The sequence below is a fragment of the Nelumbo nucifera genome, chromosome 2 (genome assembly GCF_055504915.1).
Source record: "Nelumbo nucifera cultivar China Antique chromosome 2, China Antique-T2T, whole genome shotgun sequence".
NCBI classification, from domain to species: Eukaryota; Viridiplantae; Streptophyta; class Magnoliopsida; order Proteales; family Nelumbonaceae; genus Nelumbo; species Nelumbo nucifera.
In genome coordinates this window covers 33,363,626-33,377,850 of record NC_142650.1, presented here as the reverse complement: position 1 = coordinate 33,377,850, position 14,225 = coordinate 33,363,626, and the positions used below count along the sequence as shown (strand labels likewise).

The 14,225-nt window shown below is 38.9% G+C and overlaps 2 protein-coding genes across 2 annotated transcripts; both read right to left on the bottom strand.

Moving 5' to 3' along the window:
• Positions 1-66: 66 nt before the first annotated feature.
• LOC104603259 (GDSL esterase/lipase At1g71691-like) lies at positions 67-3,147 on the bottom strand. Its single transcript, XM_010267252.3, has 5 exons — positions 2,781-3,147; positions 2,532-2,653; positions 953-1,192; positions 567-816; positions 67-435 (listed from the first exon to the last, which is right to left on the bottom strand). Exons 1-5 carry the CDS (start codon positions 3,079-3,081, stop codon positions 200-202), a joined length of 1,149 nt encoding a protein of 382 aa, XP_010265554.1. The 5' UTR covers positions 3,082-3,147; the 3' UTR covers positions 67-199.
• Positions 3,148-6,471: 3,324 nt separating this feature from the next.
• Positions 6,472-11,046, bottom strand: LOC104603404 (MATH domain and coiled-coil domain-containing protein At3g58250-like). Its single transcript, XM_088897022.1, has 4 exons — positions 10,342-11,046; positions 10,093-10,222; positions 9,486-9,657; positions 6,472-6,609 (listed from the first exon to the last, which is right to left on the bottom strand). The coding sequence occupies exons 1-3, from the start codon at positions 10,355-10,357 to the stop codon at positions 9,495-9,497; spliced, it is 309 nt and encodes a 102-aa protein (XP_088753148.1). The 5' UTR covers positions 10,358-11,046; the 3' UTR covers positions 6,472-6,609; positions 9,486-9,494.
• Between the last annotated feature and the right edge of the window lie 3,179 nt (positions 11,047-14,225).

The following is a 14,225-nucleotide window of genomic DNA, read 5'->3' as shown; positions in this document are numbered from 1 at the left end:
ATTCTCAATCCAAGTCCACACAAGTTGCTCCCCTATTAAGAAAAAAAGAGGCTGCACGTTTCCAGATCAAAAACTCAAAATTCCCTGTTCTATGTTTCTTACTCAGGAAATGCAGAGAAGAAAACATTATCTCAGTATCTCTTCCATAACAATAACAACACAACACAATTAGAGGGAGAGAGAGAAAGAAGGAGAGTTTCTAGTTGGTTGGTAGATCAAGATTTGCAAGCTGCTGTATGTTCATGGGATACACATATTTGGAATTTCCACTGAAAGATTCCCTTCCCATAATGACATTCACCCTTTCTGTTGGATGGAATGCATCCCAGAACACGTACTGGTTCCTGTTGGAGCATGGTGTCTCAAACGGCAGACATGTTATCTGCCCACTGTTTCGCCCAACTCCACAGCATCCTCGATCTATCACGCTAAACCCTACCATCAGAATTCAGATCAAATCAAACATTCACCAATTTGCCTTGATGCCTTGTAATTCCATTTGCCAATTATTTTAAAGTTAAAACCTAAACCGCAGAAAACACAAACAAACATATAATAATACATACCGTAGTTTGTAGGCCGAGTGAGAATGTCGTAGAACATCCGGTAGACGTCAATGTAGATGAACTTGGCACCGGGGAGATCGGCGTTGAGATTGTTAATCATCGTCTTGACGTTGGAGTTGAACGGAAGGACAAGCTGGTTAACGGTGTCCGAGCACCGGCCGTTTTGGTCTTGCGCCAGTATGTTCGGAATGCAGCCCATCAACCCAAGCCCAGCCACCACAAATTTCCGAGCTCCCAGATTGTATAGTCTCTAATGAACCAGTTTGAGTTAACAAGGTCTATTATTTATGACTCGCACTCAATCACTCACTCACTCGCTGTATTTAAAATATTGAATCGACTCAGCGGGTTTTTTTGTTAAAAAGTGGCCATAAGGCTTAACTTACCGTGAGTTGGGTAGTGTACTGTTGAACCAAGAGATCGGCAAATTGCTGGCTGCTGTATTGATTCTGAGTTGGGTAGTTGGGCATGAGATAGTTGTTGAGGTAGTCGTTGCTTCCCATGCCTACAAAGAATATGCACCGTGCGATCGATCGCGCTGCATCGTCCGCCCCTAGATTATCCGTTATCTGATCAAGAGTGTTCTCATAGTTGCGTATCTGTTGGTTGAACGGTATTCGTCCCACCTGCTCACATAGAACAGACCACTTATTTAATCAAGATGTGGCTTAGACATTAATTAGTGGGCCACCACTTGGAAACAGAGTAGCCGGCCGGATTAAGGAGGACTATAGACCTCGTGATGTGTAACGTAGAGAAGAAGTCAAGTACGAGGCAGGAGCTCCCCTATTAATGACTCCTGTTGTATGTAATTACTTACACATTGAAGAGCGGTCAGTTCATCTGACAGTAGTAAATGTTCCTTAGCACAGTAACATGGAGAGCCTATTGAACTATCGTGTAAGGTGTAACATGTTGAGAAAATCTATTGACTGCACGGTATCTGGACGATCAAAAAATGGTTCTCTCGTAAAACTAAAATCAGAATTAATTAGACTCTCGTATGCTAATCCGACGACTCTGACTATCATATTAATGATGGGACCCAGCCTTGCAGCCCTTCTCAAGAAATTTCGATTTTCCAAGAAATCGGCTTCAATTCTCGTAAGACTCTCACACAGTTTACGTTTTCTCATTGGGAAAAAGTCCGTGCGAACGGTGTGAGTACGGAAGCTGTGCGAACGGTTTTTCATTGGAATGTACCTTTAGGTCAGTGTGAGGCGCTATGGGTGAGGAGTAGACTCAAACATGGCGCCTCACAGGCACATCCAATCGTGCATTGAAAACATCTCCAGTAAATAATAATACATAAATACGGGAGATGTTCCAATAAACAGTGGGATGTACCTGTGAAATCGGTGTGAGGCGCCTCACATCCATCTCATATACACATCTCATCATGCATTTGAGAATATGATAATGTACAAGTACGGGAGATATTCCCAATGTATGACGGGATGTGCGGCATGTGCCTGTGAGGTCACTGTAAAGTGCCCTATGTGAGAAGCAGATCCGGTCTCCTCAATGACCTCCGCTTGCATGCAGGAGAGAATTTGCTGATCACAATGGTAGTAGCATTGTTGGTTTGTGCATCTGTGATCTACTGGAGTGCCTTGCGTGGCTTCTAAACTTGTAATTAGGAGATCCGGACTCGGGACTCCCTCCATGCTAGAGCTAGAGATGGGTCGGGTCGGGTCGGAGTGACAATAAGCCCTCATCCGATTGGGTCAAATAATGGATCGTCTTTAAAGTTGAAATGTTTCACCTTCCACCCGAAGCGGGATCTGCTCCTCACAAATTCAGTACGTAGTAGAATTCAATTAACTCAATTTGAAGACAAACAGGTGGGTTTGAGGTGAATCTGGATTGACAAGAAAAAAAGATCAAGGCGGAATCTACCCGGACCCCACTGCAAACCGGCTCGGTATTGAAACCCGAAAAGTGCTTTTCAGTGATGCAACTTACAAAGTTTCTACCGGTGATGTCGAGGATTCCGGCAGCGGCGGAGGCGTAGTTTACTCCATGAAGCATTTCTTCTCCAGAAGCCTCTGAATAGGCCGGAATCAGAGGAAGACCCAACAGCTCAGCTGCAACAAATATCATAAATTAGTTCATCAATATCATCCGCTACTTGTGTATTTTGAGAGAGAGAGAAAGAAAGAAAGAAAGAAAGAAACACAGACAAACAGAAAACAGAGAGAGAGAGAGACGCACCGATTTCGTCGACCATGGTATAGCCGTTAGAGAAGCGACCAGTGGCGCCACCTTGAAAATCAATGCCGTAAGGGTAGTAGTTGGCTTTGGCGAAAGACGGGAGGTTATTGTTATTGCCATTATCGATGAGAGAGTCTCCAAATATGAACAAGGCTGGCACCAGTTCTCTTCTGGTTCCTCCCGCTCCTCGTTCAGGCCCAAACGTTTCACCATCACCACCACCTTGCCCCGAAGTTACATTCACCAACGCCACTAACAACAATGGAACAAGTGACAAGCGAGAGAAGCTAGGCTTTGCCATAACGATCACCTCAGAGAGAGAGAGAGAGAGAGAGAGAGTATGCTCGATCGGAAGTCTGAGAGTCTGTGGCTGCATGCAGTGGCCTTAATAAGCGTGGGAAGGCTGTTGATTGAAGGAGGTATTAAATGAGTTGCATCTGTTTTTACAGAGGAAGTAATTACGAGAGTTTAATTACTAAAATACCCTAGTGGTAGTAGTAGGTCGTCCTACATTCATTCTTTTTTTCTTTTTTTTTGGTAATAGGCCCTACATTCATTCGTAGCATCTGTTAGGAGGTGTAGCTACTGTAGATTCATTTTTAATTACTAAAAACCTTGAGTTGTCTGTGTTTAGTGGGGTAGTGTGTTTTTATGTGCAGGATTTAGGATTTCTAAATGAGTAAGGGTTTCTTGTTTAGTGCTTTTAAGAGGTCCTTCACCCTCTAGGAGGAGGATTCATTTATTCTTTTTTTTTTTTTTTTGAATTTCATTTTATCTATAAAAATAGGATGGTATCATAGTCGGCAATCCTTTGACTTGGAGATAAGATACTATGTTTCTATTAAAAAAGAAAGAAGTGTGAGAAAAGATAACAAGGAACTATGTCAAAGTCTTACTCATTGAACGATCTCAACTTTACAGAATCTCAAAAATAAGCTGAGAAGGAAGCCAATTTGAAAGAGGAATCAAATAACAAGAGCAATATTGAATAATTTATGAATTGTCGAAATATCACAACAAAAATAATTGTTATAATACCATTCAGCGTTTTAAAAGGCACACACCTCAGCACACTGGGGAGAAATTTTAAGAAACCTCATTTGAACCCAGGAACAACCCCTTTTAGAAGACACATTTAATTTGCTTTTTTAGATATTTTTGTATACTGCTTTGTGTTTTAAACCTTTCTGATAGTTTATTAACTGCTAATAGGTAATCTTCTATACTTGAACAAATTATTAACTTTTAAAAGAAACAAAGGCCTTCTGAATACCTAATGACCTAGTTGCAGAAAAGAGCTCACATAGCACAATTTTCAGTGAAGAAGAAATAAGAATACAATTGGTCTTCGATTCCTAACCCTAAAACCATAGTTTTAAAAGGTGGTGAGTTGTACACATTGAGCCAAGGTGGAGCCAAACTGCCTTTCCTTAACCATCTTGTAAGTGGTACATGATGACCTCCTGCATCAATTAGGAGTATGCTTCATATAAAAAACATTAAAATGAAAAAAAAAACTAAATAACACATTGATATAAAGTATCCAATTTTGGTTGGTTGCAAATTAAAAAACAAAAGTAGTAAGTTGATGAAGTGGTACAACATGAAGATAGATAAATTAACATATTGAGAATTCAACATATGCTTAAATTGTTTAAGTGCTTGAAGCACTTTGATATGGTACATATCTATTTGCTTCAATTTTTAATAATAGATTATTCAAACCATGGTTTTCGAACCGTTGTTGACTCGGACGGTCGAATCATTTGGTCTGGGAATCGTTTGGGCAACGGTTCCATTTTACCCTAAAACCATTGAAAAAGCCAGTAACCTATTGACCTAGGTCATCAACTTGTTGATCCCGTCAACCCGTTCAACAGTTTTTGACCGTTTTTTGTCAGAACAGGTCGTCCGTTTGAACAGGACATTCGAACCATCAACCCGAAAACCGGTGGCCAGAACACTTCTATTTCTAAGTCATTTTTTAAAACATTGATTCAAACCGTCTGAAATAGTTAAAATTTAAAATGGCTTTTGAGAGCATTAGAGATTTCAACGAAGCTCAAGACAATGGAAGTAGGAAGAATAGTAAGTTAGAGGGGTGAAATGGAACCCCCAAATCCAAGAGGGATCAAAATCAATTTTGATGCCTCGAGGAAGGAGAATAAAAGTTGTGCAAATGGATGTATTGCAAAAAAAAATCAATGGAGAGACTCAATTGAGGCAGGTCCGATAGGTAAAAATTCGATAGTTGCAGAAATGAGGGCCTGTTTAAGGAAGAAATGTGTGCAATCAAGTATCATCAATCGCATCGAGAAGGGAATCAAGCAACATACTAGTTGGCGAACAAAAGTCACCAAGGCAAATTAGATCCTGCCACATTAGGGTCAAAGAAGAGCTAAGACTACATTCTCACAGATCCAAAAGGTGTTTAATTCTTACATGCAGTTCATGTGTATCAAAAAAAATCAAAAAAATACTCTACAGCGGACTGTAGAATTCTGAACTCTATTGTAGATCTATAATAATTTAAAATGTCAAACACTCTCACCTTCTGACAGTAGGCTGAACCGTCATTCTCTCAAAAATATTAACTTTAAATCATTAAATGTTATGCTTATATTCTAAAATTTAAGTTTGCATTTTTTCTATGTATGATTTTTCAGAATTTTTTTCAAAAACATTGACTCTATTGTCATAGGAAGATTTTAGCAAACAAAATTAGATGAGTTAGCTTCTATGGATTTGATGGTCATTATTTGTGGAAAAAAAAACACAATCAGAATAGTGTTAATTTCTTAAAATTGGTAGATTTTAGATATAACTGTAATTTGGGAATTTAGAATAAGTTCGAATTGAAAAAATCGAAATCTTTCAGAATCAGAATGACCTACTCCCATAATCTGTTTGATTCAAACAGGAATGAGAATGGGAATTGGAATCAGCAGGAATGAGATTTCGTTCCTAAGGGAGGGGGAGGAATGGCCATTCCCTCAAATAGGGGAATGCTATTCCAGCAGGAACGGGAATGGAAATCCAATTCTGCCAACCAAACAGCTGAAATCAGAATAGCCAATTCCAGATCCCTACTCCTGCCAACCAAACGGGGCCTTAATTAGATCGTGAGGCCAGATCAATTTCCGGGAGAACCATGTTAGGAGTTCAAGTAGTTATAGGAATTCTTATGAATATATCTTGTAATGTGTAGATTTAAAGTAGGATAAAAATTTTGGTGGCATTTGAAAGTCTGAAGTTCGATTCTCCTAAATATATCAATATCCTATTAGCACAAAGCAATAAGCCATTTAGTTCAGCCAGTTCAGGGATTATCAAACAACCCCTAACTGCCACAGAAAAGCCCCATGAATGATTTGAGACAGGCATGTCTGAACTCTTGATAAAAGCTTCTCTGATCCATACACGACATTGCACTATACCACAAGGTGTGTTCAAACCCAAGAAAACAAATAAGAATGTCCTATTTGTATTTGTAATGCAGAGTTGCAGACTGCAGACTGCAGAGAAAGGTAATAAATAAGGCAAATCTACTGATCTGCATCAAAATATATAAACACAATTGTCCACATCTAGATACTTAACTCGCTAACCTGTTAAACGTTTTGAAATTTGTCAACAAAACCAAGAAATGAAAACAAGACCTTAATATATACTCAGGACAAATTATTAACGACTCCAATGAATTGGATATGTGCTTCAACGATGCAGAGATCATTCACTAAGAAGCCCTTCGACTTATCTTTCAGAGAACTAAGTGGCATGAACTCGGCCCAACCCCAACTATAACCTGTCTTGTCGAACCAACGCTTAGCTGTAAATGAGTCAAATTTAGCACCCATTAAGAAAGAAGGCAAATACAAATTAACTAGAATCTTTTTAACTAGTAACAAAGGCTTAAAGCTTAAGTTCGTATAGACTCTACTGGATTCTGCATGGTGCAATTCTCCACAAACAAGGCGAGTCATTCATGAAAGGGGACCATAATTTTATGAATATATAGAATTATAGATATAAATCCTTACCGTATAATGTTCATACTTGATTTGGCATCAAGTCAAGATGACCGTTCAAATTGTTTGTCCATTGGTTTTCCTCTCTCTCTCTCTCTCTCTCTCTCTCTCTCTCTCTCTCGGATATAACACTCAACCACTCGAATATACATACATCCCAGAGTGCAGGCCAGTTTAGTCAGATCCGGTTTTGAGTCCAGTGCTAAGCCAGCCCAGGCCTGGCCCATGATAAGACCCAGAGGCCAAGACTCAGCCTGACTAGGGCTGTCAATGGACCGGGTATTGGTCCATCCAAATCAGATCCAACATGAGTCCATTACAGATGGATTAGGTCCAATCCAATCTGACGAGTATTTTTTACTGGACTAATCCAATTCAATGTCTTATTGGACCGTCCAACCTGTTCAAATCGGTATTAAATCAGATTGCATCCAACCCAAGGATCAATGTGTCGACACAGCCTGATACAATGCAAGGGGTTTATCGGTACATTGAACCTTGCATCCGTTATTTATTTATTTTTTTTGCTTTTTTGTTCAAAAATAGATCACCGGGTAAGGTTCATGAGGATCAGAGTGTTCATGCATCTACATGAACGCTGGCGCTATGAGATAAAAATCCCTCCATCATATAGGTTGATGAGGATTGAGCCCACAGGTTGAGTTGTCTCCTAACCTCACAAAGCTGATAGAGGCATTTGAAGAGCATCTCAACTCACAACTGGCTGACACCAACCATACCTTATCTATATCAAATTATCAGTCAGCATATATTTCAACAAATTACCTTGATGGTCCCAATGTATATCACGGATCTGATCCTTGACCCGAAGACAAGGTCCAGATATACTTTCTTCCCCAAAGGAAGTGATGCTGAATCAGCGAATGTCAAGTACAAGGAGAGGCTCCTGTCTTTTTCTTTTGAATCACCTCTTGGATATAGGAGAATCTTCCTGAAATAAAGAATTTAGAAAAAAATTACACATTAAAGATGCTAGAGTGAAGCAAAGTGGTGGAGAAGAGCAAAAACTATTATATATACCATGGAAAATCCGCAACACTGAATTCTTTAGAGTATTGTTTTTCACACAACAAAGAGAACTTCTCTATCTTCCAAGTATGGCTACAGGAAACCGGCCCCTTCGTCATGGACAAACACTCCCCTTCTCCATGATTTTTGGAAACAAAAACTTCTGCTCCAAAATAGCATGTGTCTTCAACAAGGTATCCATTGGAAGGGTCATTGAAAGTCTCAAGTGAGATTAAATGGGTGAAACCCCGTTTGGTCATCATCGCATGAAAGCGGCTTGGTGCCCTTTTGGTACCTATATACAATAACGCTAGCTTATAAGAATGACAAGGTAATTGAAAATCGAAATACAGGAAAGCAAAGTGGGCAAAAGGCTGAAGATCCACCAAACACTACTAGGGTTAGAGATGCCTTTTCTTTCTTCAACATTGTCTTTCACAATTACTTGAAAGCAACAAAGTAAAATGAAAGCAGAGGCTTGATAGGAATTTCCCGAGCTGTAGACAGAGAGCCTAGCAGGACCAAAAGCATATAGTTGCAGGGCTAAAAAGATAGGTCCTACCTTAAAATATTCCTAGCATCTGTTAGGAGGTCTAGTTACCCTAAATCTGTTCTCAACAAGGCACAGAAGCTTAATCTCAAGATTTTCTAATAAGTATCTACCAAATCTAAAGAATATCCTAGAATCATTAATTGCTTCAGCATCTTTATTTTGTAAATCATGAAATCGTTTAACTATTCATTATTCTACACAACTTTCATTCATAAGCAACAATCCTCTTTCAACACTATAACACTCAACAATCTTGAAATCATTTTCACACTAAATGGAGTAAGTTAACTAGGACTCTTTTGGGCACTACTTTTTCCTTGTAGATTTACAGAATTTGAGGTGCAACATGCTGGGAAAAAGATAGGCTGAATTTGATATTTTGATAGCTGTTTTACTGTCTGTGGGAGCAATAATTTTGCTCCACACCAGAGCCATGAATGCAAGTGAGAGAAATAGAGTGATTGTAAGCTATGTGCACTTTATGGCTGGTGTGAAGCAAAATGATTGGTCCCACAGCCAGAAAAACAGCTATCATCAGATTCAGCTCCCCAACATGCCTATCACCTTTGAATTCCCATAACACCATTCAATGCCAAAGTTTGATCATAATTTTCACTGTCACATGTCAAATAGTTTACTCCATATATCAAATGTCCTTAGGTTGATTGTGTTTTGTAGAGTAGGGGTTTTTATGTGCAGAATTTCTAAATGAGTTGTTAGTGGGTCAACATCAGTAGGCGTGGTTGGTTGTGTTTATTAGTTTTCTAATTCAATTCTATATATTTATAGTTATAAAAAACTAGTTGAGAAAATAAATAAGTTAACTAGATAAAGGGCTTAAACTCGATAAATAACTGTTTTTCTTTCCGGAGTTGTCATAATTTTCACATTTCAAATTAAAGCAATATATAAGCTTAGGGAAGAAAGGAATAACATATGGTCTGTTTACATGGATACAAGATTAGCGAGGGTGCAAATAGAGAATAATAAAACGATGATGTTCATGATATTCAAAATATGATGGATTTGGATACCAAAATATAGCAATTATAAATAGCTTTTTGAGGCTTGGAATTAAGTATGGGAAGATGCTACCTTCTACAATCATGTATTGGTCCTTGAGCTGATCGAGAAGACAAACAATTTGAACATCACATTAGCTTGCCAACCAACAGGAAGAGAACTTGGCTCTGATATTGCCAAGTAGAGAGAGATATGATCCTTCACATTTCTCTCCTTCTTTCCGTTTGGGTATAGAATCAATTTCCTGCAATCACAAATGATAATGGATATACAGTTGAAAAGGTAAGACATTTCCACACCAAGCCTTTCTTACAAAACTAATGTACTTTTCTCTAGAAACCCTTTTTTTTCTCAAGGCTATTAGCTATATTGGATATAAAAAGGAGTGGACAAGCACAACTTTCTAGCTTCTTCCCCTTTTTCATTGTAAATGGCTGAAAGAATACTATTGATTTATTTATTTATAGAAATTTGCGTTGTTCTTTCCCATTATATCTGAAAGAAATGAAGCCCGAATGACAAAAAACTACTTTTCATAAGAAATGTTGCTTTCTTTCAGGAGCCATGTGAGATTGAAAGGCCAATGACCCACTATACTTTTTGTTCATTAATCTCCAAAAACACTGTTGTAGTAAATGATTGATAGGCGAAGACTGAGAAACTAAGAAGACAAGCATACCAGTTATAACCTCCAGCCTTGAAATCGCCAGAAACATATTTCTCCATCTGGGTCATTGCAAGTAAGGAGAAGGACTCGATCTTTAGTATGCAGTGAGCTGGTACTTCTTTCCTAAACGATATAAACTTTTCTGCAAGATATAAGGAAACTTATTACAAAAATGACCCATAAATGGAAAACGTGAGCTTATGAAGTTCTTGATCCAACAGTAGATGATGGAAAATAGGAGATGGAAATGAGCTACTGCACCTTCTTCGCCATTCATTTTATCAAGCAAGAGAGACTACTACGTTCAGAGAGAGAGAGCGGGGAGGGAGGGAGGGAGAAGATTCTGGGTTATCAAAATTTTCAAGGAATTAAAGACACTCGGGATTTCCTACCCACTCTCTACACGCCGTGAATTGGAGCCACAATTAAAGAAAGCCTCTGTTTTGGTTTGGAAGCGGAGAGGGCGGGATGGCTGTACTGGCAAAATATGAAGTTTGAACCCCCAAAGAAATTGGGAGAAAAATTCGCTGTCCACTTGGCACAAATCCTGCCCAGAGTGCATAGCATGTTGCCACGTCGTGCACTAACGGTAACGGTGGTCCTCTGCTAATTTCAACTTTTTTGTCTCTTCCAAACCCTCTCCGGGCTCCGGCTTTTCCTCTCGTTCTTCCCTCCCAAACCAGCTGCCAAACCCTAACAGCAAATTTTCTGTCACTAATTTCTATCTCTACAAAGATCTTCGTTTATGGAGAGAAGCATATTAAAGATTGCCAGGAAAAGTAAGACGTGAAAGCGAAGTGAAACTTAAAAAACAGGAGGTTTGTTTCATTTCGATCCAGCAGCTAATGAAGCCAGTTTCATAAATGAGAATGATTCATTTTTAAATCAAGCTCTAGTTAGGAAACAGTGCAACCAGCCCGAAGGCGGTGCACAGTATCCTTGGAGATGATGATTATTTGGAAAGTGTAATCGTCGATACTCCGACATGTGCGTCTACTAGGAAGTTCCTGCATGATGATGATAAGCCACGCATACCAAAGAAGAGTTTCGAAGAATCGCAACTTGGCGGTATTCTCGAGGAGAAGTCGAAGAGGCGTAATGGGAATTTGACCTTAGCCAATTTAAATAGAGCCTAAGGGTTCCATTGGGACTTTTTTTCCCCCAAGAACTATCAAATTATTTTTTCGCATTCTGCTCAGATGGCTTCCTCTGCTGGGTCCACCCATACGACTGGACTGGTGGCTCGAATAATGTGAGGAGATCGAATAATGTGAGATCTCTTTCTGAACCTTTCCTTTCGGAGGCTGTTAAATAAGTTAATTCGAAAGACAATAAAGTCTTGTGTACCGCGCGATTAATCTCGAAGAGCTCCAAGGGAAGAAGTTCGTGGAGAGCAAGGGTGGAGTCTAGGGTGGCAATCAGCCAAAGTTTTTCACGAGTTGTTGAAGCTTGGCTCGTGATTAAAATCGAGCTGAGCCTTATACAATTCAGTTTGGCTCACCTGGAATCCACCCCTATCAAGGGTGCTTTTTGTCTGTTTGCTAAGTTCCTCGGAGACCCAGAACCTCTCAAAGTTCTGGTTGATAAAATTAAAGATTCAGCAAGCTGGACATCCAAATCCTTGGCAACGGGTTCTACCTTTTCTTTTTCTCGCCTGAGGATGACCTCAATTGGATTCTCAAGGAGGGTCCGTGGGTCATCAATGGGAAACACATAGTTTTCATGAAATAGAGATTTGGTTTTAATCCGCTTAAAGCCAAACTAGAAGAGACGGATTTTGGGTCAGGATTCCAGGGCTGCCCTTGGAATTTTGGTCCAAAGAAGATTTTGAAATCATTCTCAGAGATGTGGGAGCAGTTATCAAACTCGATAGGGATACGAAGAGGGCTTCACATTTTCTTTTTCCCCGTGTTTGCATTCATATAAACACCACTAAACAGGTCATCTTGGACATTCCAGTCACTAATAATGGTAACAATGACAAACTTAGAGTTTTCTATGAAAACGTTCATGATCTTTGCACTGTGTGTGGTTGGCAAGGTCACAAGTATTACCAGTGTGCTACGAGTAATACTAAAAAAGATGTGGGTGGATGGACTATTGTGAATAGGAAACAAAATCCTGGTTCTATCAAAGGTGAGCGGCTCAAGCAGCCTATTTAGGTAACAAGAACTAGACAAACTTAGGTTCCCATTAAATTTCCCAACCACTCCCATCTGAAACAACAAAGAGTTGATCAAGCTAAGGGTTATACTGCTCGCTTCATTAATCCAATGTTTGCTTCAATACTTCCAGATAAAATGATTAACAAAAAGGCTCACCGGGTTCAAAAGAAGGAAAACTTGCATAATGAACCTCCTTCATACGATAACCCGCCTATTGTTTGTGAGCCTATTGGATGCGGGGTTGATGGCAAATTTTCAGGGACTGATAACAATTATGGCACAAATGATAAGGAAGAGGGTGATAATGCAGGAACGAAACTTGAAGATGATGAAGGTGTCAATGAAGAAGACATGGAAGAAGAGTGGGATGGTCAAGAGAATAATAGCTGGATGGCATTCGATAACTTTGACCCTGGGACTTCAGATTTCAATGCTGATATCTTTGTTGCTCAAGTGGGTCTGGACGAGCAGGGTCCTAAGGAGACAAAGGGTTCTAAATGAAAATCCTAATTTGGAATGTAAGAGGGGCTGGTAGAATCCAGCTTAGGCGTCAAGTTACTGAATTATGTAGTCAATTTAAGCCTAGTATTTGTTGTTTAATGGAAACAAGAGTTAATCCTATTAGAGCAAAAAAATTGTGTCTTCATTTAAAGTTGATAAATGTCATCTTGTTGATCCTATTGGTTTTTTATGGAATTCTTCTACTTGTTCTGTTGATATTATTTTAACAAATGATAGGCTTATCCACACTTACATTACTGATATGGAATCTAACAAAAGCTGGTTTAGTACATTTGTTTATGCTCCTCCTTGTAAAAACTGATCAAATTAGGGTGTGGGATTGGATTAGAAACATAGTTGATATTACTTTTGGTGCATGGTGTGTTATGGGGATTTTAATGCTCTTAGAAGGAGAGAAAATAAAAAAGGTGGTGTGGAGGTAAGGCCCTCTCATACTAGGAATTTTAATCAACTAGTTAACTATTGTAATCTTATTGAGTTAGATATGTAAGGAGGTCAATTCACTTGGAAGAATAGTTCTACTAAGGAAATGACTAAGGAAATGATTGATTGGGTCCTTTCGAATGGAGATGTGAATTTAATAATTGTAGGCTAACAAATCTACCTTTTTTGGCTTCCGACCATACACCTTTGATACTTGATACTAATTCTCGGGCTTCTTTTGGTCTTGGACCTTTTTGATTTGAAGCCATGTGGTGCCTTGATCCTAGTATTGACAACATGATCAAAAGGGCTTGGGATATCAACATTAATGGTTCTAGAGACAGGCAATTTTGTAAGAAAAGAAATAACCTTGTTAAAGAGCTCAAATACTGGACTAAACATCATTTTGAGAATATCAAAAAAAGAAAAGAAGAATTATTAAAAATCGAGGTGATCCAAGAAAATTTAGAAAGGGATCCAAATAACAAAAGTCTCATCAATCAAGAGAAAGCTCTCCAGAAACTTCTCAACAACACTCTTGCTAAAGAAGAGATTTATTGGGCTCAAAATTCCAGAGTGGATTGGCTTAAACTTGGGGATAAAAATAATAAGTTCTTCCACATTACTACAACAATTAGGAGAAATAAGAACAAAATTAGAAAAATCAGAAATAAAGATGGACTCTGAATTGAAGATGCTGAGGAGATCAAGGAGCTGTTTTGTAGCAGTTTTGAAAAGAGATTTAATTCGAGGGCACTTCGGAAGTAGACAGGTTCATTTCAAATATAGATTGGTGTGCTTCTAAAATTCTTAACAATAATCTATGTAGAGAGGTTACAAATGAAGAGATCCATAACACCCTGCTTTCGATGAAGGATATGAAGGCCCCGAGACCTGATGGTCTTGATGTATTTTTCTTTAAGAAATACTGGAATACTGTTGGGGATGTTGTATGTAAAACTGTCAAAGCCTTTTTTTCATTATGGGAAGTTGAATGGTGATTTAAATAGGAATTTTATTACGCTTATCCCAAAG